The sequence below is a fragment of the Uranotaenia lowii genome, chromosome 3, assembly GCF_029784155.1.
Source record: "Uranotaenia lowii strain MFRU-FL chromosome 3, ASM2978415v1, whole genome shotgun sequence".
In the NCBI taxonomy this organism is placed as follows: Eukaryota; Metazoa; Arthropoda; class Insecta; order Diptera; family Culicidae; genus Uranotaenia; species Uranotaenia lowii.
The window spans coordinates 20,120,998-20,147,780 of record NC_073693.1 but is presented as its reverse complement, the minus strand read 5'-3'; the positions used below and the strand labels follow the sequence as shown (position 1 = coordinate 20,147,780).

The window sequence follows — 26,783 nt, the reverse complement described above, 5'->3', positions numbered from 1 at the left end:
ACAAAAATGACAAAAATGACAAAAATGACAAAAATGACAAAAATGACAAAAATGACAAAAATGACAAAAATGACAAAAATGACAAAAATGACAAAAATGACAAAAATGACAAAAATGACAAAAATGACAAAAATGACAAAAATGACAAAAATGACAAAAATGACAAAAATGACAAAAATGACAAAAATGACAAAAATGACAAAAATGACAAAAATGACAAAAATGACAAAAATGACAAAAATGACAAAAATGACAAAAATGACAAAAATGACAAAAGTAACAAAAATGACAAAAGTGACAAAAATGACAAAAATGACAAAAATGACAAAAATGACAAAAATGACAAAAATGACAAAAATGACAAAAATGACAAAAATGACAAAAATGACAAAAATGACAAAAATGACAAAAATGACAAAAATGACAAAAATGACAAAAAAGACAAAAATGACAAAAATGACAAAAATGACAAAAATAACAAAAATTACAGAAATTACAGAAATTACTAAAATTACAAAAATTACAAAAATTACAGGAATGACGAAAATGACAAAAATGACAAAAATGACAAAAATGACAAAAATGACAAAAATGACAAAAATGACAAAAATGACAAAAATGACAAAAATGACAAAAATGACAAAAATGATAAAAATGATAAAAATGATAAAAATGACAAAAATGACAAAAATGATAAAAATGACAAAAATTACAAAAATTACAAAAATTACAAAAATTACAAAAATTACAAAAATTACAAAAATTACAAAAATTACAAAAATGACAAAAATGACAAAAATGACAAAAATGACAAAAATTACAAAATTTCCAAAATTACAAAAATAAAAAAAAATACAAAGTTGACCAAAAATGAACATTTTTGCTTTTGTTGATTTTCTGATGAAGTCATTTTAGAAGGTAGTTCGAAAATGTTTCTGTTCGCAGATCGTTTCTTGACTGACGTGTTATGAGATGTAACAAGATGTTTTTTATATTTTTATCAAGCAATAATCTAGATTAGGGACAAAACGCTCTCATAAATACTTAGTACATGAAGGTACTTTATATCGGTTGAGAAATGGGTGTATTATATTAATCCAAAACAAAATGATGATCTCGCCTCTCCGTTTTGTTACAATGATCATTGGACCAGAAATAAATATTTTTATTGAAAAATCATTGAGTCAGGTAAACAAGTTTTCAAGATCAGGAAAGGCTCACATAATTTGACTTGTTCTAGAAATTGTTTACATCGGTAAAAAAAAACCCGGATCAATCTTCGCTACGCTAATTCGTTAGACTCGGTCATAATTTTATATGAACTCTCGTCGTCACTCTAATGTAGAATCGCCAGCATCGCGACGCTAAGCAAGCTAGGAAAAATGTAAACAGAGAGTCGGTCCACCATTTTTAACTCTCCCATACTCCCATCAAAGCGGAAAAACAACGAACTACTCTCAGCTGATCGCCGGTTTGCTTTGTTGACGTCGTTTTTCCTCATTCACTCACCCACTGATTCCTCCCAATCTCTCACTTTCTCACTCGATATGATGCCGGCTGCCAAGGAAGGAGTTCAACAACAACAAGACAGCTGATCATCCTGTTTCGAAGGCGACGTCGTTCAATCGCGATGACGACGACGTCTTAGCTACACGATTTAAGTAGTCATGCAACTGACCCGCAACGGTTTAGTCCGAAACAAGACGCGGCTTAGTTCGAATCGATTGAAGGAGACCTATCGGCGGCCATTGCGAAGGGGTAGATTTTGTTGATATTATTTTGGGGGAAGACTGCTCCTCACTATTCGTCATAGAAACCGTGAGGCACCAGCACGAATAACAAGAGCAAGAACAGTGGAACCGCGTGTGTATTTTTTTCGGTTGTGTTTTGTGAAGCTTAGAACATCCCTAAGAGAGACCAGTTTGGGTCTTCGCGGAAGAAGATTTATCCAGACCAGAATCGATGATCGTCGATCAGTCGCTGTCCAGACTTGGGCGGAGAAACATTTCGGTGGGCAAAACTGACCGGTTGGTAACTGAATCGATCCAGAGGATTTTTAACCAGTGCCAGTGATTGAGTGATACCCTACAGCTATACATACTTACAGCTGAGTGCAAAAAGTGAGTTTTAAAGCGTTTAGTTTTTTCTTATCATCACAAATATGCAATGGTAGTTTTTTGCGGCCATCCATATATGGGATTGCCACAACTTAGGCCGAGCGAGGATAAGAATAAATCATACCATGGGACATGGGCATGGGCGAACTGTTTCACCGAGTGACTGAATGTTGTTATTGTGTTGTCAATATTTGCACAACTTTAACAAAACCCCGTCGTCTGATAAAGGGAAGAACTCTCGTTGTTTGGCACATGAGAATAGCTAGCTATCGTTCGCGGTATTCCGAGACAGCTGTTGGATGGATGATGTGGTTCAACTAACTGAAATCGGTCACGGTGTAACGCGAACACAAACATTTCTAAACAGAATGTCTCTTTTTTTATCCCGACTAGGGATGGATCTAGTGCGTTTTTTTTGGGACATTGCATTGTGGAAATTCCAATGAATTTCATGAAAAGACATGTTAATCTGTGATTTAAGAGCTACATGTGTGAGAATTCAATTCGAATCGAACTCGGAATTCAGATTCAGAATTCAGATTCAGAATTCAGATTCAGAATTCAGATTCAGAATTCAGATTCAGAATTCAGATTCAGAATTCAGATTCAGAATTCAGATTCAGAATTCAGATTCAGAATTCAGATTCAGAATTCAGATTCAGAATTCAGATTCAGAATTCAGATTCAGAATTCAGATTCAGAATTCAGATTCAGAATTCAGATTCAGAATTCAGATTCAGAATTCAGATTCAGAATTCAGATTCAGAATTCAGATTCAGAATTCAGATTCAGAATTCAGATTCAGAATTCAGATTCAGAATTCAGATTCAGAATTCAGATTCAGAATTCAGATTCAGAATTCAGATTCAGAATTCAGATTCAGAATTCAGATTCAGAATTCAGATTCAGAATTCAGATTCAGAATTCAGATTCAGAATTCAGATTCAGAATTCAGATTCAGAATTCAGATTCAGAATTCAGATTCAGAATTCAGATTCAGAATTCAGATTCAGAATTCAGATTCAGAATTCAAATTCAGAATTCAGATTCAGAATTCAGATTCAGAATTCAGATTCAGAATTCAGATTCAGAATTCAGATTCAGAATTCAGATTCAGAATTCAGATTCAGAATTCAGATTCAGAATTCAGATTCAGAATTCAGATTCAGAATTCAGATTCAGAATTCAGATTCAGAATTCAGAATTCAGATTCAGAATTCAGAATTCAGATTCAGAATTCAGATTCAGAATTCAGATTCAGAATTCAGATTCAGAATTCAGATTCAGAATTCAGATTCAGAATTCAGATTCAGAATTCAGATTCAGAATTCAGATTCAGAATTCAGATTCAGAATTCAGATTCAGAATTCAGATTCAGAATTCAGATTCAGAATTCAGATTCAGAATTCAGATTCAGAATTCAGATTCAGAATTCAGATTCAGAATTCAGATTCAGAATTCAGATTCAGAATTCAGATTCAGAATTCAGATTCAGAATTCAGATTCAGAATTCAGATTCAGAATTCAGATTCAGAATTCAGATTCAGAATTCAGATTCAGAATTCAGATTCAGAATTCAGATTCAGAATTCAGATTCAGAATTCAGATTCAGAATTCAGATTCAGAATTCAGATTCAGAATTCAGATTCAGAATTCAGATTCAGAATTCAGATTCAGAATTCAGATTCAGAATTCAGATTCAGAATTCAGATTCAGAATTCAGATTCAGAATTCAGATTCAGAATTCAGATTCAGAATTCAGATTCAGAATTCAGATTCAGAATTCAGCTTCAGAATCGATTGACATATTGGAATAAATCTTTCTATTAATTTTTTTTTCGTGTGCAGAACCGTTCTAAGTGATAAAAAAGATCTTCGAGCCACATTTTGTTAGATTTTTTTTAACAAAGTGCATCAACTCAAAAGATAAAATTTTAAATGTTTTTTGAGATAACAGTTTTGTCGTTTTGTTCTATTTGGCAAATTTATCTTTAATATTTGATCTATGTGAGATATTCCAGATTCGAGATATTGCTGAGAGATCAAGTATTCTCATTCTGCCTTAAATATTGTTAGAAGCATTATAATAAGTTCAAGAACTATTTTAATTCATCAGACTGGAGGATCAGAATTTAAAAATCAGTGTTTAAAATTAGATGAGAAAAAATAGGTTTGACCTCAAATGAAATTGAGCAAAAATAAAAAAAATAAAAAAGGCCATCAAACTTAGCACGAATCTTCAGATTTGACTCGGTAGCTCGAACGACATATAGCACAGAAAATTTTGTTCCTTGAATAACATTTTATAAATTTAAATTAGGCCTACTTCAAATTGTTAGTGGGAAAAAAAATTGTAAACTAAGTTTAGAAATTTTGAAACTTTATATTGTGGTTTTCTTGAGCAACTAGATTCGCTTGCCATTGCTTTCATTTGTCAAAAATTTACATTAATAGTTTTTCACCTTTCTTAGTACGTTCTTGAATTACACCAAGGTGTTTTTTATGCGGTTTGATTTTGCTCAGTTTTACTAGCACGGCTTCTTTTTACGTGGTTTTTTGCCATGGATATGATTCTTTTATACGGCTCTCGCGAATCAACACGTATTTTTGAGCGAAAATATTCCAAGTCTTATACGTTAACGATGGAATTCATTCGGCGTAAAAACAACCTTAGTGTTATGTTTACACTGCAATGACAACTTTGCAATGTGCTTTACAAAATTTCATCCGCGATTTCAAGCCTATCTATATTTACTAGACTGCTAATTTTTTCAGATTTAAAAATGGTTTAAGACTGGAAGAAAAAATCTAAACCGAATCATGAAACAGAAAAATTTTGGAGCAATTCAAAGTCGAGCCGAAAAATTTTTTCGGACTATGTTTAGTTTTCTGACTGTCCGTTTTTTGGACCACACCCGTGTCCATTTTCTAACCATTTTTTGGCCTGCTGCCTTAGGAATTTTAGAGGAATTTGAAAAATATTAACAAACATTTCGGTTTAGAAAATAAACAAGATTGTTTCTTCAGTTCTTAAATTTATTTATCATCAGTTATTTGGTAACTTCAACGTGTCCGTTGGAATCTGGTTCCTACCACTATCACCTTCTTAATCTCCTTCTTTTCTTCAATCCATACACAGTCAAAACCATTATAAGACCCAGAACACTCTCGCGTCGTCTTTGTCGTAAATTAAAGTCTGCTTCATTTAATATTGGAACACAAACAATTGCGTGTAGTTCAGTCATTTATTAACGAATTCATAATTTGTTTTTCATACAAATGTAGCATTTTCTTTACTCTTTCATAAGAAAAATTAAAAAAATTATTCATTGCTGTTTCGAAGAAATTCTCTTACTTTTCCCGTAATACGGCACATTAGGCGGCGCACACCCTTTTCGTCCACCGTTTTGGCGATTTGATTCCACCAGTTCTTCATTTGAGTCATGTTCCTAACAAGTTTTCCCTTTGCCTTAAGCCTCCGCTTCGTGATTGCCCAGTATTTCTCTATCGTCCGGAACTGGGGGCAGTTTGGGGGGTTGAGGTCCTTCGGTATTACGCTGACCCCGTTCGTTGCGTACCATTCCATAACCGTTTTGCTGTAATGGCAGCTTGCGAGGTCCGGCCAAAACATTACTGGACGGTCGTGGGCACGAATAAACGGCAGAATCCGTTTCTGTAGGCACTCTTTTTTGTAGACTTCTGATGTCATTGTCTTGTCAGTGAGAAAGACTTTGGTTTTCTGTCCACAACTGCATATCCCCTGCCAAATCATGTACTTGCGGGCGAATTTATCCGCAAACACGAACTTAAATTTTGCAGGTACATCCCCCCGAGCCGTCGCCAAATAAAATTTTTGACCTGGGATTTGCCCAAAGTCCGCCTTCACGTAGGTCTCATCGTCCATCAGAATACATCCGTCGAACTTGGTCAGCACTTGGTCGTACAGCTTTCGAGCACGGATTCTGGCCACATTGTTCTGCTTCAGCGTCCGATTTGGCTGTTTGCTGGCTCGGAATGACATTATTCCTTCCCGGAGACGAATTCGTCGCACCGTACTGTGAGCGGCCTGGAACTTATTGGCCAAATCGCGGTCTGAAATATTGGGATTCCTCTTGACGGCCTTGATGACTTTCCCACGCAGTTTTCGGTCGACAGTTCCACTCCGACGCTTCGAATGCGGCTTCCGAGCCGTCGTCAATGTTTCCTTGTACTGCTTGATAACACGCCATACGGTATTTCTGGGCATTTTAAGCTGTTTAGCTAGCTTCGATGCCGACAACAATGGATTTTCAAGAAAACTGTGCACAATTTGATCTCTCCGTTCGGCTTCCATGGCGGTTGTTTACAAAATGCTATCGTTTGGTGTTATGACATAAATACATGGTGAAAGGTAATGAATTTCCCGACACGTGGGTGAAAAAAGTTTCCAAATCCGTCCACTAGGAGCGCCACAATGAGCAAAAGAATTTGTTCCAATATTAAATGAAGCAGACTTTACTCAGTTGCACGATTTCAGAATAGCCACTCAGGTTCGAAGCAGTTTAGCTATCCAGTACTTAATGCTAGAAAAGTATAAAAAAAAAACAGAAAAAACTTTATTTGGCACAAATCAATTTTTACTTACAACTTTCAAAGAGAAAATTTATTATTGGGACCATAACAAAACTTCCTCGATATAAATTTCAACCTTTTGTTTGACCTAGAAAAACGTTTTTTTTTAAACCAAGTTTCACAATAGAATACTTCAAGAGTTACCTTTAAATTTCGCTCGAAGTGAAGTTCTGTGATTTTTCGAATTATTTTGTTTATTTTTGTTATTAATTACATGATTGCTGTGATCAGTTAGTTCTAGAGACGATGACGGTGAGAGAAAAAAAACGAAATCGTAGAATGAAATTTGAGATTGACGAAATTTTTGAGTGAAAACTCTAGCACAAGAATAAAATTGCAATAAACTGAAAAAAAACGCAGCTTATAATTTGGAAAAAATATGTTTTTTTCAATCCATTTCTCTCTCCATCAAAATTTTGAATCGGAAAAATCAAATTTTCGCGTAGTAAAATTTGTATTTGTTTCTTCTACTTCTTTCTTTGTAGAAGTCAATTTGTACAAGTTTTTGTTAGGTACTTTTTAAATTGCAAGTCAAGTAAACGTTGTAGATGATTTTTGTTGTTGTTTTGTTTTATGATTTCAATATACAGAACTAACTAGTAGAATATGCAATAGTGTTTCAAAACTGCAATTTTTAAATTATGTCTCTTTTGTTTTGGTTAATCTCTTAACAACATTGAACTTCACTGAGATCCTGTAAGGGTTTGTTTTTTTTATACAATTTTGTATGAATTAATAAATTTGAGTTATTTTTAATTGAAAATACGTTATTCAGGCAAATATTATGCATGCAGAAAAAATCCAAAATATGAGCGCTAGTAATCATAGCAGCTTTTCCTACTAGCGAAACGTCGCATACGTCGCGACGTTGAAAATAATAACGACGCAGCGCGAGTTTCCTAGGAGACTTGAAGCATGTTCGAGTACTACATCAAAATCGCCTACTGGAATTTAAAAAAAAAACAAATCAGCGAATGACAGGAATCCCGCTAGTAAAAAAGCGTCGCTAGTCCTACTGTCGCTATTCGGTTTGGTGCTTTACACATAATACTAATTATTATTGCTTGCGAAACACAAAGTGGTTCACTTAAACTTTAAAAAGTTTTTTTTTGTCAATTCCGACATTGAAAATTTTAATATTTGAAAGGAGTATTGAAGTGAAAAATATCCCTATGCAACCAAAAGTTAAATTTACCAGTAGAATTTACTAAATTGAATAAACGATACCCAAGGAAATTGAAAACGGTTTTTACGGTCTTCTTCGTTTCGAACTTCAAACGAACTTTGAAAGTCCATAAAATATTATTTAGCTATGTACAATACATACGTGCGCTGTATATGCCTATATAAAACAAAACTTAGAATCGAAAGACAGAATATTTTTTGGAGTCCAAACTCTGAATCTGAAATTTTAATCGAGATGTCCAACAATCATTGTTTTTTAGTTTTTTATAACGCAGCGAAATTGGTACATAGACCTTTGGAAGATCTCACTTAATAGTTTACGGGCTGCTCAAGTTGCGGATCTGTTCGAAAAATTTGCTTCACCTCTTCGTTTGTTGATCACTTTATACCCACTCACTTGGTTGTTTTTTTTTTTGTTCAACGAAACCAACAGGCTGAACATTCGGAAAGTAATTAATTCAACTCAATTTTTGCTTCTCTTCTCCCATAAAGATAACAACATCAGCATCAAAATCGGACGTGTCCAGCTTCAGAGGAAGCCTCTTGATGGACAACGGAGTCGGCAGCACAAACCCCAAAGAAACCGTCGTCGTTGTTGTCGTTCGATGACATCGTCGTCTAGCAGGAACACACTCTCTGTCCAGCCGCCGGATTTGTGGAAAACAAAATGATTCCAGCTGCGGTGATTACGAGCACGTCAAAAGTCGGGATCCACCAGCAACGATAGTGATAAAATGTGCCGGGCCGATTCCCTCTGAAGAACGAGTGGAACCCCGTTAGACTTTTGGTTCCAGCAAGTTAAGAAAAAAAACTGTGATATTATACCATTTTTTTCCTACCATATACCGAGTAAGTTGTGAGTGGAAGTTACCTGAAGTTGAAGTTAGTGGTGCAAAAAAGTGACCTGACGACTTTCGTGAGTGCGCGCTAGTTTTCGGAACAAAGTTTGTGAACCAGCGAAACGGTTAATAAACCAAGAACGTAAAGTGAAATCAAAGAACCATTCTGAGTTTGCGGCTAATCGACGCGTGGAAGCAGAACCAAACGACTTAAAAAGTTAAGTTCTGCCGGTCGAAGCAAAGCAAAAAAAAAACAACAAAACATCAGAAAACAGCACAACTCATAAGCGATAAAATGACCGGGTAAGTTTCCACTCTTCTTGGGATCGGGGAGAATAAAATTTATCAAAACATAGGTCAGAAGTAGAGAAAAAAAATCAGAGACACACACTTGCTGTTTGTGTAAAACTAAGTTATCAGGTTTTTCTTCACGAGCACACTTTCAAAAAAGGTCCGATTTAGTTTGCATTTTTTTTTTTGCGAGACTTAAGTCGACGTAAGCAACCAGCGGAACGATGACGGCGGAGTTATAAAAGTTGAAAAAATCGCAGAATTGCTGCCAGCAATTTCTTCAAGATGGTTTTAGCTCAGACGAGGTAACGAGAACCATAAAACTGGAATCTTTATTCAGGATAAGTAGACGATTTTGGTAAAACCCGTTACGTCAATGAGTTAGAACATGTATTTTTACCTACATACTACGTATATGTATAATCGTTGAAGAAAAAAACGAGAATATCAAACTTCATCCTACTTTTCTAATTTCTATGTTTATATTGTGTTTCAAATAATGTAACTATAATTTTTATAAAATATTCTTCAAGGCCTTCCTTCATGTAACCAGAATATCCATTCTGAAGTGTTATTTGCCCATCTCAATAACATTTCTTAGTGTGGACAAATTGCAGAAATCATTTTAAAAAGACTTGATTCCAAAGAAAATTGTGGTTTATGGATAAGATTTTTGCCAAAATACAGTACCGTTCATAATTGTATAGAAATTGGAAGCACACGCACTGTCACTTTGACTTTGAACTTCCATAACTTTTTACTCTGATGATATTTTTTGATCAATTTTTTTGCGTTAGATAGGTCAACTATCACACTATAATATCACGAAATTTGAGCTTTTTGGAGTTTCTGTGGCCTGAGAAACAGTAATTCTACGAAAATCGGGCTTTTTGGACTTTTCTCATTCAAACTGCAATATCTCAGAAACTACGCTACATTTTTTATTGAAATTTTGCACGGTGATTGTTGAAACATAAAGCTAGTATGTCTGAAGTTTTCGAAAAGTTCAATCGATGAGATCAAAAGTTACGAGAGGTGCAATATTTCAGGCATGAACCTTGAAATGTGATTTCTTTAGAATTTTGCCAATAATATTCGAAACCGTCAAAGATTAATAAAACACCCCGCTGATAGCTGCTGCTGATAGCCGAGAGGGTTACTCTCGTGCTTTGGCTGTGCGTTGCGGTCAGCATACAGGAGCTAATCCAAGCACAGACGACCACCAGCGCGGAGGATCGGCAGTGCAAAGGCCATGAGATGCTCCATGTTGACCAGAACGTGCCACTGGAGTTCGAGGCCGGGAAGTCGGGTTCCGAGAGGGCTACTCTCGATGCCGACACGAGCCGCGCTGCGGTTAGCAGTATGATTTTATTTCCGACGGCCGGGGATGGATTAGCCCGTATTGGAGATAGGAAGAAGCTGTTTGCCAAGAGGGTTACTCTTGTGATTTGGAGCCACGAAACGATCAGAACGCTTGAGCTCATCCAAGCCCACAGTACGATTCTTCTGTGGCTTTGGAAATGTTTTGGGCGACGGTTAGTTGCCAGATACCTCAACACTGCATTGGATGCAGATGGGTCGCATGCAGCAGAACGTTGCCCTCCGGTTTTATGGAGCGCTCGAAGCGTTGAAGCAAAGGAGCGAAACGCCATGAAGCTGCAAGTCGAGAGGATTATTCTCGTGCTTTGTAGCTGCGCTGTGGTTAGCATGCGCAAGCTTGTATTCGATGTTTGGAAGCTGTTCCTTGTGCTGCGGATGAGGTTAAGGCGACGGTTAGTTGCCAGCGATTTCAGCCATTCCTTGATTTCCAAGGCATTACGGGCGAGTGCTCCCTCACGAAGTACTGCTAATTCTCGAAGCCATCGAGTGATGCTCTTAGCTAAAAGAAGTTGTTTTTCTGGGGTTACCAGAAAGCAACATGCAAGAAATTCTGTTCAGTCGCGTGCTGAAGTTATCAGCCACCCGAATCAACGAATCATCGATTCCGGTGCTAGTCAGCGTAAGGCGCGAGACGAGAGCGACTATGAGAGTAGCGACGACGAAGATGACGATGATGATCAAGATTCCGTCAATCCCGAACCGGCCCAGAGACGCAGTCAGCGAACAGGAGATGCTAATCAACGCTATGTGGCTAACGTAGCCGGTGATGATGAAGAAGAGCAACTTCGAATCATCAGCAAGCTCAAGGGCAAAAGGGACTGCTTTTTTCGGAAGACCACCATCGACAATGGAATGGCAGCCATGAAAAAGAACGATATTCGGACTGAACGAAGTGAGGTTATCACTAGGCAGCCGATCAACGATTTGATCGGTTGTTTGCAGTTTTCGAAGCCGAACATCAGAGCTGCGTTTAACGCACTTAGCAACTGTCAAGCAGCTCTGGATGAGAGGGAGATTTGGGAAGCGGTTAGCTTAACCCAAGTTACAGGAAACCCATTCTGTTTCTGACACGAATGTTCGATGGCCGCAGCAGAACGATGGTGAGGTTATCACCTAGCAGCCGTTCAACGATCTGATCGATTGTTTGTAGTCATCTTGGAGTTCGAACATCAGTGCTGCGGTTAGCGCACTTTACAAATACCAGGCAAGCCCAGCGAATAGGCGTTGGTCAGGCCTGAAGCGTGTTCTGCGATACCTTCGACGTATGGCGTTGGTTTACCGCAGAAACACGAAATCGGAACCAATCATCGGATATGCTGATGCAGATTTTGCCAACGACTCCGACGATCGAAGATCTGTATCAGGCTACGCTTACATGATCTTCGGAAATCTTATTTCGTGGTCAACGAAACGTCAGCAGACGGTCAGTCTGTCATCGACCGAAGCTGAGATAGGAGCCCTTTGCCATGCGGTCAAGGAAGGTTTGTGGTTAACAAACTTCCTTGGTGAATTGGGTGTGATTAGCACTCCTTTCACGCTAATGGAGGACAACATCCCTTGCATCCAGTATCTGGAAGAGGCGCGGACCCATCAGCGGATGAAGCATCTGGATGTGAAGTATGCTTTCATCAGAGACATCATAAGAAGCGGTCAGCAATCTTTGCGACACATCTCTACTGAGGATCAGCCAGCTGATGCGTTCACGAAGGCGTTACCAAGGGCGAGGCACGCAAAGCTGTTCAGCATTCTCAATCTGCGAATTGAGGGGAGGTGCTGATACCTACGGTTTCGGCAGAGGAAATCTGCCGCTCCGTCGACGAAACCAAAACAGTTTGTTTTGGTTCCGCATACTTTGAGTCAATTCGCAATTGAAACAATAGCGGTGATGATTGATGATGACAGCTGATGATGGTAAACACGGTACAAATGTTTACATCATCACACTGTGAAGCCAAACAATTCAATTTAGATTCGTGGTAACTCACCAGTGTTGCCAGATATTCTGAGTGGTTAGCTCAGAATATCACACGAAAATGAGAAAACTAATAAGTGAGAATATCACTTCAGTGAATAATGTAAATAGCTATCGCTTATGTTATAAGTAGTTATTTAAGGACTTGACGAACAAAACGAATGAAGATTAACTCTATTCCACCACTGAAACCTGCGTTTTCAACAGATAACTAAAAATGAAGAACAGGTTTTTTTTGTGCTTCGTTATAACCCCCCGATGTGTGTTGGTGTGTGTGAGAACTTTTTCAGCTATACTATAACAACCTTTTAAGGACTTAGTTATCTTTAAAAAATAACTTTTGTTTACTTAAGACCGAATAGAAGTTAAGCCTTTGAATATGATTTTAATTTAGACGTTGCGATTTTTTTTCCTTATAATTTAACATCATTTGTTCAGAAACTCTATACTAGTGGTTTTCAAAGTGGTCCTTATCACCCTCTGGGCGGCATTGAGAGCTTCCAAGGGGCGTTGAATACAACTTTGAAATTTAGAGGGCTTTGGAAGGGCTCATTGGGTCGATGAGGTCATTTTAAAATTCACATTTTCATACATAATGAAACAAAGTGAACAATGAAAAAACATTTTAGAACTCTAAACACCAAATTATAGTCAGGTATTGATTTTCGTTACTCGCGGATCGCTGGTAACAGAGAAAGATTTGGTTCCGAATTCGTAAACGCTCCTTTAATCCGTTCGAAGTTTGTGGTACGTTTTAAAATCCTACGATAACAATTCTAATGAAAGTAATTTGAACATATTAGGATATCTCTTTCAGCTTACGTTTAGTGACCTTTCTCTTTCTTTCCTCCTGTCTAGATTCCAGCCTTTGCACTCGCTATGACGCTTCACCTTTAATTAATTGTACAATTTCACAATAAATTCTAAAGGTTCTCAACTACTTTCTCACCTGCTCGATGATGCTTACTCCAAATTGTACAGTTGCGCACTTCCGGATAACTTAGTACTTAGCTTGGATAAGCAACTCCACCGGCACTAGCGTACTAATTAGGTTAAGTTATTTACCTAGATTAAGTAACTTTAAGTTAAATTTCAAACTAAATTGCTTCTCACACTCAAGACTCACCTAAGCACGTAAATTTGAAGTAGATCTTTTCTAATATAGCCTCAATTAGAATCAAGCTATGATTCGAACACCACTAGAACTCAACTTTTAAGAATGATTCTTGTTTGTTTACTTTTGTCTACGTTATTGCTTCTAGCCTTCCCGCTTAATTTGCAGCTTTCTTTTCTCCCTCTCTCATCGTCCCAATTTGAGAACTGTCATCTCTATGAGTGCGTTCAATGCTGTCGGCACGTTAGGCCCGTTCAGTGACATCAGGTTTTAGATTAAAATATCATCAATTTCATAGAGTTGTAAAGCAAGTTTTTGCCTTTGTATCTCCAATCACAGGCAAAATACTTCAACGATTGGTATATTGATTTGGTTTTGTTAGTTTATTTTTGATTTTAGTAAAAAGTAATAATGGTTATCTTGAAAATCTTAAAAAATAAATAATAAAATATAAATTTGTTGAACATAAAAAGTCTTTCGTATTGTTATTATTCGTATAGAAGGGGTTTTACTAAGGCATCACAGATTTGATCATAGATTGAAATGACAGAATTCTGACAAGCCAAGCGAACTTTGATTCGAAATAATAATTTGTTAATTCTCAATTTAATCAATTCAAAAATTGAATTTTGCAATTTTCAACTGTAAAACTTTAACTTTTAAAAGTTATTCGGTCATCATTAAAATTTTTGGAATTAATGTTACTATGTTAAAGTTTTAAAACCGTCAATGTTGCTTATCTTCGAATAGGATTTTAATTCAGAGTAACATTGAGTTTTTTAGGTTTCATAAATAAAAGTTTGATATTTATAATATCTAGATTTAATACTGCTATACTTTTATGCTTTTTTTTATGTATTTTATGCTCATTGAAAGTACCTTCTTATTCATAATGGAGAATTTTATTTTTTAAGAATTATGTTTTTAAAAATTAGGAAGAAGGGGTTTTGACTTTGAGATAGACTGTTAGTTTTAGAGTTCAAGTGTTTGTTCTGTATAAATTTTATTTCATTAAGTTCTTGCTTAGGATTTGAAGCCATATAAATTTTGTTTCATAAAGTAACAAATTTGGATTAATTTATGTATGAAAATTGTGCAATATCGTTTTTTAAAATATTTTTTCTTTGTTGTACACACGATTTTAAACTGTTTAGAATGAATTTTTTGAAAACAAACCAAAATCATGAAATTATGTGCTGAATAATTTTGAGTTTTTTCTTACTTCAATTAAATGCCAAAAATATAGTTTGGAATGATCCAGCATTTTCATTTTTTAATTTTGCCCAGAGTGGCGATGAGCTCGAAAATTTGTTAAAAGAGGGCGATGAGTGAAAAATGTTTGAAAATCACTACTCCATACAAATACTCATACAATACACTTCATAAATAAATGAATGAATGAGACTTCTCTTAAATAACCTGTAGTCACACGAGATTGCAAAGAATATGGTGGATTATAGTTTCCTTTAATTTTATCAGTTTTTATATATCTCCTGATTTTTTCTCAAAATAATAGAAATTGATTAAAAAAAATTATGATACCTGTGCAATACCACTGAAACAGCACTTTTGGTACTTATTTTTAAACCAGAACTTTAAAATATGATCCTAAATTTAAATCTTTTTTTCAGATTTTGTACTTGTGGGTTATACCGCGTAGAAAAAATCGTAAACTTAACATTTTTAAGTTATCAGTTATTGATAAATTGATTAACAACAAATCCAGCATTGGAAAACAATGATTTTAACTAATTTTGCTGTCAAAGAAATGAAAAATGATCGATCTCTATCTGATAGGCAAATTACATTTTCGGTAAGATCTCCCTACCATCTTCACGAATATTCAAAAGTGAGGGACATTTTCTTATTATAAATAGCGAAAAAAAATCTTGATATTCAATGAAACGTCAGTAATCGATTGTATTTTTTTTTACAAATATGGATTAGAAACTAAATTCACAAAATATATATAGAGTTGGTACTGCGATGCCCAAGAGGATTGTGTGATCTTCATCTGAATAATCCTAAGAAATATCTTATCTAACTGTGTTAGGCCTGAAAACCCGGATATGTTTACCCAGAATGGTTCCTCTTTAGAAATACCCGAAATCAAACCCCAAGAATGAACTCTTTCCCAAAGTTTTAACCTGGATGCACCGATTACTAGAATTTTTTTTATCAGAATGGACTATTTCCCAGTTTTTTTTTCCCAGAATGGAAGGTTTTCGGTGAAATGGAGTTCTTCTTTCCTATGCCTAAGCTCAACTCAAGGGGGTCTCTCAAAGAGGCTTATGTTTGTTTGGACTTTTGGTACCATTTGTTCTTGCAAAAGTGAGCATACAAAAATTTTACTACGCGCTAAGAAGAGATATCTACATGGAGATGTATGGAAATTTCCAATTCTTAAATTTTTACACCTCCCATCACTTTTTTTATTGTTTTACTGCCACAAATAGCAATTAAAAATTTTCAAGCGATCCATCCAGTCCTGAATTAGTAGCGCAACGAGTTTAAATTTTGTATGAAAATGTGTATGGGAAAACAAATTTTTCATTCAAAAATCACCAAAGGTGTACTGAAAGTTAAAAAAAATATAACTTTGGGTGAAAAATATTCCTTGATTCTTGCAGTACAATTCATGTAAACAAAGCACAAACCTAACTTGTACCCTAGAAAAGATACTCGATGTTATACAAAATTTTTGTTTAAATTTTTTTTTTAATTTTAGCGTTTTTGACTGATTATTTGAAAGCTGTGTAGCCGTAGGATGAGAATAAAAAATAATCTTCCATACAAATTTCCATATAAAATTGTAACGCGTTGCGCTAACTCAGGAATCAACCAAATCATCTGAAATTTTACATTGATGCTTGGTGACCCAAAAGGCATCGAAAAAAACATATGGGAGCAAAAAGTCATTTTTTTCAAGCGGTCTAGTGTGTTTATAGTGCGCATAAAACCGGTGCATTTATGATCTTTCACGGAGCTGTATGCATGCACAATAATTCAATCAAATATTTGTGCTTTATATAATATTTCAGAAAAAGGTGTGAAGAAATACTAAAAATTTGGACAAAAAGGAAATGGAAAAATTTGGACAAAAAGGAAAGTTGACATCTAAGTCAATATAACACAGTTGCATGTTCCAAAAAAACTTTCAGTAGCAATTTAAACACAGATGTCCGATTCGATGGATGAGCTTATTATAAAAATTCATCGTTATAGAGCGAAAATGCAGCGGATCATGATATGGTCTTCGAGGAAGTTATTTAAGAATACGTCTCGTTCTTATAATTTTAAAACAGTTGATCAACACATAAAAGATAGGGTAAAAAAAAGGCAAGTTTTTCACTTTTCCAAGAACTTATGGTGCCAAAATTCAATGTGTCAAAACTCCATGGAAAACCAACTTTATTCAAATATGCTTTATTTATAACTTTCATAAGGCCTCAGTTTAGTTTACATCTCTAGTTCCTGATATTAAATTACCACGATATTGCACTTAAGACCTGTTTGTTGGTATAATTTTACTTGCTAATACTTATTAATTTTTTTTTGTATTTTTCTCTTAACAGAAAGGAAACTTCCGCCCTGGTGGACAAAGGCCCGGTCCCGAAGATCGTGGCCGCCGGCGAGAAGGGCGGTGCTGCCACTACCCTGCCCAATGTCGAGGGCCAACCGAGCAAAAGCGAACGGGGCAAAGCCCTGCGGCAGGTTATCGCCGCCTTCATTGCCAACATCGGAACTATCAACACCGGGTTGATTTTTGGGTTCTCGGCTGTGGTCATCCCGCAACTACAAGCCCCGGATACGCTCATCCCCGTCGACGAGAGCCAATCATCGTGGGTTGGTAAGTGGAGTTTTTTTTTTAAATGTTTTCAGCGTTTAGTTATTGTTAATCTACAAAGTATTTTTGATAAACTTAGTTCAAAATCCTGCGTATAGTGATGGAATTTCCCAGTTTTATTTGTTCCTGTGACACGTCACTTCGTGTTGTATAGAGAATGTTTACGCAATATTTGTTTTCACCATCATCAATAAAACTCAGTCTACTAGCATGGAAAGATACACAGAAACTCATCTCTTACAACAAGAAGCCAAACACGACCTACCATAACAAATTTTCCTCGCCCCAATCGTTCTTCGTTGCGCAGCGGCAACAGAAAAGCATTCGCTCGTCTCTTCCTAGTAGATGGGACTAAATAGCACCAAGCCGAGCATCAATCCAAACATTCAAACGTCTAAAATTAAATCTTGCACTCTGATCCTATAACACGAGAAGAGAAGTGGTGTTTTCCCGACCGACTTCTCGCTAATATTTCAGTCTAGATATATCTGTTTAGGGTGTATGTCATTTGGAAGAAGTCAAAATTACAACATCTTCTTAATGGTCCGAGAACAAATTTGGAAAAAAAACCTCACAACTTTCCCAACAAAAAATTGTATGACTGAGATTGTTACCAACACCCTACTACAACGTAGCTGCATCGTGTTAAGAACCTATAAACAAAATGTTTTGTGCAAACAAAGAATATCACGCAATCGTAGCCGTATTTAGTTGGGACGATGAGTGATGTTGTGGTATTTGCACGCGACTTGGAAGCGTCTTCGTTCCCCGCAGGGAGACAGGACGCCTCGCCAGCTGCCAGATTGCAGCATCCCCAACGCCTGGTAGGGAACAAAGAAGTGACTTCTGTACGCAAACTTTGACTTATGAGATTAAATATTATTCACGCGTTGTATATTTGTTTCAATAATTTGTTCCATTAGTCATCTGCATTATCTTCATTGATAGTTTTGCAAATAACTTATCAAAAATTAATTCTCTTGATCTCTGAAAGATGATATATGAAGCTATATAGCTTTCCCATCAGCTGGTCTAAGGGCAACGTTCGGGATTGATTAGAATGTCTATTCTGTTTCCAAGAGAGCAAACCAAAAACAGAGCACCGATGCTGTCTGTTGCAGTTCTAAAATTAGTTCGGTCTCGGTGTCAGTAGGCAAAAGCCTTAGATAGAAGAACGTGATACGGTTGCAGGCAGTGTTGTGAAAATGATTAACAGATTGTGGCCGGTGACTGTTTGCCTAAAAGCATAAGCACGAGATTCATTTGCTTTATGTGCCCTTACGGATTTTGAATGGTGTTAAGTCAACATTGAACGAAGCGGAAGCTTGATATGAACTATCAGAAGTGTTTCTCAGTAATCCAAATGTAACGAGTTGCAACTCAAATTTTGGAATCTTTCTTCCAAGCTGTGAAAAAAGTCAAGTGTACTTGAAGAAGATTTGATTTATTGGAATCAAAGGTACATTGTCCATTGTTGAAAAAAATTAGTGAACGGTTGAGAACCAAGGGGCTGAAAGAGAAGGAAATTTCAGAACTGACATTTCAGTACCGCACTGACGTTTTGGTATCAAAATGCCATTGAAATCAAAGGGGAACTGACGTTCCAAAAAGTCGGTACGGTCCGTTTGTATGTGATTTGACAGTTGCTTCAGTCCTTTGTTGAGAACGGTCCATAATCTGTTGTTTGATGTCGGAACAAGAGCGTTGTACGGCCTCCATGTCAATTTTGTGAATACATCTCTTGATTCTAGCAATAAATTGTTTGCCGTTCTTGGCTCTCCGATTATTTTTGTACACCAATGAGTTCAAAGTTCCAATAAAAATCTTCGATTGAGCCACACTGATTTGTCGGGTTGTGGTTCTTGTTGGCTTTCTTACAGAAAGGCATAGCGAACGGTCAGTTGGAGATATCATTAATTAAGGGTCCAAGACTCCACTTTATATATACCAATCGACTCAGCTCAACGAATTACGAAGATGTCCGTGGATTTGTATGTTCCATTGAAACGTTCTTACCACATTAACGCCTATTCTAGGTTTTACGATTTTGAAAAATTTAGTATCAAAAATTGAATTTTTTTTCCTGTAGGTCATATTTTAAAACAAAAAAAAAAACAAAATTGTTTAAAATTGTTCTATCCCATATTAAATATCATTCTTACGTTGGCTCCAGGTAGCCATTTGCTCAGTGCAGCAGTAGCCAGCAATCGCTAAATTAATTACGGGGACGATCAAAAATTTGACAAAAAGTTCATCAAACAGCAGAGATTCGATCCCACGCCATCTATCATGAGAGTTATGGAGGCTAACCCCTTGACCACTAGTGAGCGTCGAAAAATGTGGCTCTCATACTTAAACATTTTGAAATATTGAACTCATTGAATATCAGTTCGCTTATCCTCTAAAAAACTATATAACTCTATAAAAAAAATTTTATATTGAGTTTAGTCATTTTTGCTTTCGATTTTCTTTAATCATAATCTTTTTTATAGATTAATCATACTCAATTCAGAAATAAGGAATCCATTATTGTGTCATATGTTTCCAAAGATAATTTACACTCTGTAAGAAAGCCTCCAATCCACTTTTAAGTGAATTAAATCGGGTTTGTACAAATGGAATCGAATGGGTATTCAGGAAGGATTAAGTTTTTTGGCATAACGCGATGACGCTTTATCCGGCCAAAACACGTATTGTTCTTCTGCATGATGTTTGTGTAAAAACGACTTCGAAATTTTTTTCAAACATTCATTTTGGTACACACGGATTGAGCCATGGCTTAGAAATACTTCACTCAGAAATGGCGATGTACAGCATCACTTTATGTTCAAACTTGTGCATGAACTTGCATTTTATGTTCGGAGATCCTTGGAATAGTATCGATCGTTTCCGTTCAAAAGATGGAAGTAACTTACCTCGTACAAAACTAAACATTTTCCGTTATAATTTTTCATCATCCAGCGGCATTGGGATTTTAGAGTCGAAATCTGATCGGCACTTAATTCCAACTTTTTACAATGTCTTGCCAATGTACTGGCGAGAACAATTGAACTTTTTGGTGGCATCTCGTTGGCTCAGTAAATCCTTTTTGTTGAAGACACGAAAAAGACAACGAAGTGCTTTTGTGTCCAAAATTTTCGCTGGTCTGTCACTATCTTGCTTGCGAGCAGTTGTTGGGGATTTAAGGATAAAATTTTTTGTGAAGGTATCTCATACCTCTCAAATATTGATTGGTACATATATGTACCATATATGTACTTATATGTACTTTGATCACCGGGGTAAATTTGACCAACAATAAACTTTTCCACATTTTCATCAATATCTCAGTCTATAGTTTGAATTTTTGAAAACTGTTTTCTACGTTTGAAAGCCTATTGATTGAGTAATAGGCAAAATTTGGTTTGCATTTGAAATTTTTTTCTGTTAGTAAAAATCAAATTTCAAAATCTTAAAATATCTATTTTTCCAAGGCTCCCAAATAAACAGCTCTCCTGATGATACCAAAAAAACATTTAGAAGCAAACGGGTTGTGTAATGTGAAAGAACAATTTTTTTTCTTTATATATGAACAGTTATAGTGCTATTTTTATTGTCATATAATGATAAATTTTTGATATTTATAAAATAAGGACATTTTCCAAGTGTAAGCCCGTATTGGACAAATGGATAGGAACCCTATCAAATCGTAAACTTTGAACAAAAAATTAAAATTGAAATAGTGGGAGGGCCTAGAGGAATGTGTGAAGGTAAAATTTCATTTTAATTTTTAAGCTCAAACTATTTAGCAATTATTATTATTATTTTTGCCGCTAAATGTAGGCAGCACCATAGTTCTTTTTTCGATTATAAATATTTTTGAAATAAAACGTTACAGATCAAGGAATAATTGATAAACTTGCATATGTTAATATTATGAAGGTGTTTTGTATCCTTTATGATCAAGAAAACTCGTTAAAACCGTCAGAACAGAGACTGATCAATGATACCTCAAATGATCAAATTCCGAACAGAGATGAAAACGATTTTTAAATCAAATTTAAAGTAGTCTAATAAATCTCCTCATCCATGCTTTACGTTCATAGGAGTCCAGTACTGGTTTTAAAAATATAAAACATGCCACAATACAAAAACAAAAAAAAACAAAAAAAAGAAATATATTGAAAAAAGTGATCAATCTTACCCCGGATTACGGTACATGTATTTGGTGATGGTTGTGTTTTGTCTTCTGCATTTTGAGTGAATGTTTTAATTCCGTTTTAAAATGTAGCCTCTCTTGATTTGATAGTTAGATTCTGGTTCCTTATAATCAAAATCGAAATTGTATTTGTGTTTTCAAGAGATTATGATTTGATTTGATGATTTGATCAAGAATTCTATGATTTTCGGTTCGAATCATCCTTAAAAATTGAAACAAAAAGCTGTGTTTGAAATCGCCGTTTAAATTATGTTTTAAATTTCCTTCAAAATTAGATTCATGATTTTCGAAACTCAAACGCATTTTTTACATTTCGATAATATTGTTCCAAATATAAAAAGGTTGAGGTTTTGTTTTATAATCGAAGTTCCGAAAAAACGAATTTCAAATCAAAATTCAGTTTCGGAGTTCATTAACTTCATTCTAATGCAAAATTCAAACATAACAAAGTTTCAAAATAGCGATATAGATTATATCATTAGAAATTTTTCTTTTTATTTATATTCGCCAGTTGGATTAGAAATACATTAAAGAAATAAAAATTGAAATCCTAAACATCAAAATTATAATTATGGTTTCATGACTGAGGGCTCTGAAACTGATTTCAATTCTTGGCTCATATTTATGAATTCAGAAACCGTTTTTATGTAGGAACTTTAAAAAAAACGTATTGAAACTCCGAAACAGATTGGAAATTCAAATTTTGAATTCAGGCTCAAAATTTAATTATCAAAATTATCAAGATGACTATTTCGATAAGAAATTTAAATTGCCAGAGATCGTAGGCTTATAATTCTGACTGAGAGTTCGATTTTATATTTTAACAAAAGTCAGTTCGTTTGCACAATTCCATGACAAAAATTAAATAGAATTTGAGTTCATTTTGGTAGTTTTTTCGCATGAAATACTTATTTAAAAAAACCAACAACAGAAATTGATTTTTAATGAAAAGTAATTGTTGCTACGGCCCTGAACATTAAACCCATCTTGTGACAGATTACATTTTTTGACAGTTTGATAGATAGAGAGGTGAGGGAGAAAAGAAAAAAGAGAAAGAAGAAAAGTTGGAAAAAGAAGGAGTTTTGGAAAAAACGTGCTCAAGTTAGTTGGTAGCCTATAAAAGTTTCTTGTGATTTTATGTCGAGCTGCGGGAAGTATTATTATACTGGCGCAAACCGAAGCGTACATTGTAGTGAGCCGATACAATTGTAATACGGATAACTGTAAGTCTCTTCGATATCCTCTTAATAAGATACAGAAAATTTACTGAAATATGTTCCGTTTAGGCCGAGTGAAAACTCGTACCCGGATTGTCCCGGATCTTTGTATCGTGGCTAGCTGCTTATTTGTGTTCAGTTCAGGACAGGTCTAGCAACTGTAAGTAGCCGATTTTATTATTAAAATACCAAAAACTCACTCCATATTGATCCAACAGAAAAGCATCGCCAAATTAGGTGAAGGATCTCGGCCATACTCGTTTGGAAAGTTTTGTAAGACTCATTTGTAAGTTATTTTGTCGTATAATACCAAACTGTATAATGATTGACACATTAAATAAACTTGCAGTTGAGTCTCGTTGGAATAACGGACTACAAAAACCTACAGTAATTGATGATAAAAAAACATGTTTCTTCTCTTAAAGGAATTGCAGGGAATTCCATATGTTTTGTTCAACATTTTTTAATATTGCAGATTTTTCAATAACCGAATTTCAAACTCAAATCTTTAACATGGATCGAGTTTGCATAAATCCGATTTGAACTGCAAAATTTTAATCTTTTACTTTTACTTAAAAAAATTGAATTTATTTTAAGAATTTTTTTTCAAAGGCTTTCTTGAAAAAAGAAAGTAAGTCTAAATCAAATAAAAAATATAAGCTGGGTAATCTGGTTTGAAAATAAATAATAAATATTGAAAAACGAACACACGCTGCGTGACACGCACATAGGATCTCAGTGAAACTTCATGTTTCTTTGAAGAGATCTAAATTATACTGAAGACTGAAGCGTACATCTTTCCAGGATATAATGGCTAGCATCTTACTAATGCCACAGAGAACAGACGTACAAGCTAGCCCACGAAACTTGTGTAAAAATCCCAACACCCTTTTTGAACTAATTTTTGTTTTTTGGCTACGATTACGCCTTTTCGAAAACTGGGCACTTAAAAGTTGATTTGTAACTCTTGAACGGCGCAATAGATGACACTGTTTGCAGTCAGTTTCTAACGTATTTTTTTGGTGATAGCATTTGAAATTTTACACACTTTTTTGACGGTTTTTTGTTCGAGCTTGTACGTCTGTTTTCTGTGCTAATGCTAACATCACCAGCCCAAAGAAAGAGTACTATGAATGCCGTGACCGAGACTCGATCGTATGACCTCTGGGTTAGAAGACTGAAACGCTATCCTCTAGGCCACGGTCGGCAGCTTAACCCACACTTGCCTGGATATTTAGTAAAAAAATTGGGAAAGGTGTGGCCCGGCCCTGGCCCTGGCGGTTGAAAAATATCCCGATTTTGTCCGGATTCATTTTATTTTTATTTTTTAAATCAAACGAAAAGTTTAAATTGCATCATTATAAATGTAAATTTTGAAGCTTAAAAATGAAAATTTTCAAGCTAGATTTGTTAAGATAAACATAAACGATTTTTTTGGAAACATGAAATATCATTTAAAATCTGGTTATGTTTTTCGATGGAAAAATAATGATTCAAATGAATTTTTTCTTGATTTTCATTGGATAGTTCCTGGATTTTTGTCAAAATTTCCCGGATATTTTTCGGATTTTAGTATGAAAATTTGGAAATATAGTGCTCGAATTTTTCCAGGTTTTAAATTAAATAGCCCGGATACGTGCGGGAGAACATCTGGCAATATTTAGCTAAGTCTACAATGTTACAATTTCAACAATCGATGGGAGTGAGATTCCTACTTTGTTACCCAAGAATTCTTTATACAAATCCTAATCATCTTTGAAAGAAAAAGTTCCTATTTAATACGATAAACTATTTATGTAAAAGAACTTCAAGATGAATAATAAAATAGTAGGTATTTAAAAATACTATTTTTAACTTTTTTCCTGCTATGTTCGAGCAAAAATGACATAGAAAAAATAGATTACCATACCCCCCCTTCCATGAGTCTGTTCTTCCAACGTCCCTGCCTCTTATAAAAAAAAAAAACAGAAAAGGTCATAGACTTTTAGAAAAAAAAAATCATTTTTGTAATTTTTTGCCAGTATTTGCATTTTGAACATTTTTACTTTTTTTTAATTTATTTTACAATTTGATGTACATCATTTGTCAATGCAATTGAGTTTTCCATCCGTTTTTGGTTTTTTATAATTATTTCAACACCACCCTTGTGAAAAACAATGTTTAAAATGCCCTGCTAATATTAATTTTACAGCCTGAAGCCTCAATCCTGAATCTACTAAAACAGTCGTTTAATTTTCAATCCACTTTGACCTACTGTACCAGCAGAAGTCTCAATTTGCTGTTACAGATAATTCATCAGCAAAAGTCTCAAGCGGCTGAAACTCTTATATGCTTTAACTCTCAATCGCCTTCGACTCACTTTTACAATCCGAAATTATCATTATCCTTAAAATTGATAATTCTGAACAGAATTATTACCCAACTACGGTTTAATCTATCAACAGAACTGTTGGCTCGAAATTCGAAAACCCCCTCCCCCTTTTCAGACGACATTAAATCGCTCTAGTATTCTACAAAGGGAAATCTTAATCCAATATTGTTTCCTCTTGTAAGCTATTTAGTATTGTTTCCTCATAAAAAGAAGTCTTAATTTATATGTATATTGGTTTCGAGACTTTAGAGCCACTTTCAAGCGTTTTTGGTGTTCCATACATTTTGGTGAACATGATGCCCAAAAAAATTTGGTTTTAAGTCAAGTATCTTGGTACTTTCCTAAGAATGAATATTAACGGTAGTAATATTGCCTGCGGGTATAGTACCATTTTTTTTTTCACAAGCAGGTTAACTGATTGATTGAGCCTGATAAGAGTAAACACTGGCTAACGCACGCGACCCTCTTGCTAGGCGGCTTCCGCGTAAACGCTAGGTACTACTGCTGAGTCGCTGTTGTCTTGGAGATAGGGAGATTTGGTTTTATTTTAATTTTCTCTCAATTTATTTTCGCTTTTATGTTACAAGTGGTTGGTCCATACAAGATGAACAAGGAACCGTTCCGTTATGTCTAGTAAGTAGGAACCTATAGTTGTTACGTACCGAACAAAATCGAAGGTCGACCACTTACTTGGGTACTGAAATCAGCTGCCGTTCCCGATCCATGATTACTCATTTCAAAAGCAAGGGCTAGGTTTATTTTTAGAATCCATGCGGACGGGGTTGCCCACTTTTTTTTTGCTTCTCGAATGATACAAAATCTTCAGACCGATTGGGGGAATCGTATGGAAATCGCCAGTCATCTTGGAGATTTTTTTTGCTTCCCGACTACTCTCCAGAACGTGTGAATGGCCCTTAATGCGATTAAAGGATTGAAGATGGAACAAGTTCAAAAACAATCAAAGGGTAACAGAACCGCTTATTGGTTTTCAACGAAAGTTCGATGTTCGAGTATTCAGTAGTTCGATGTCTTGCAAAGGCAAGTGCCTCCACTTTAAGCTCCAAACTGGACTAAGGGTGACGCCACCTTGGCTGATGTAAGGAGGAACCATCAGAAAACAGAGAACAGCTGTTGATCATATGTTCAATGTAGAAAGATGGCCACTCAATCGACTTAAGTTTTTGGTGGTTGAGCGCTGGCAAATAAAAACTCGTTCTGTATGGAGTGGAGAAGTCAACGTCCTATGGATTTATTCAATACTTACAAATGACAAATGAGGATTATTAAATTTAGATTTTTTACACTGTTCTTCATTTTTCCTTTTTTCATTTAGAAATTGGATGGTGTCATCGACATTTTTTTAGATGACATAAATGATATGCAAAAATAAGAATACTTCTGGAGTCAGTTCATAAGGCTAAAAAAGTACGCGTAAATTTTGAATTGGGACAAAATAAAACAATTCATATTAGTGAAAATCTATGTGGTGTAGATTTGAGCGATGAATTTGTTTACAAACAAGTCCGGGGTTGAAGGCACCGGGTGATCTTGCTTCTGGCCCGGTTTGCGTTACACATTTCACTCTCTTGGCTTGAATGAGGACGGTCAGTTTGGCAGGAATGACCTAATCGATGGTGGCGG

The 26,783-nt window shown here is 35.5% G+C and overlaps 1 protein-coding gene across 1 annotated transcript; it reads left to right on the top strand.

The window, feature by feature from the left end:
- Window positions 1–1,667: 1,667 nt before the first annotated feature.
- Window positions 1,668–17,469, top strand: LOC129755448 (uncharacterized). Its single transcript, XM_055751947.1, has 3 exons — window positions 1,668–2,120; window positions 8,406–9,055; window positions 17,085–17,469. Exons 2-3 carry the CDS (start codon window positions 9,048–9,050, stop codon window positions 17,452–17,454), a joined length of 378 nt encoding a protein of 125 aa, XP_055607922.1. The 5' UTR covers window positions 1,668–2,120; window positions 8,406–9,047; the 3' UTR covers window positions 17,455–17,469.
- Window positions 17,470–26,783: the final 9,314 nt, after the last annotated feature.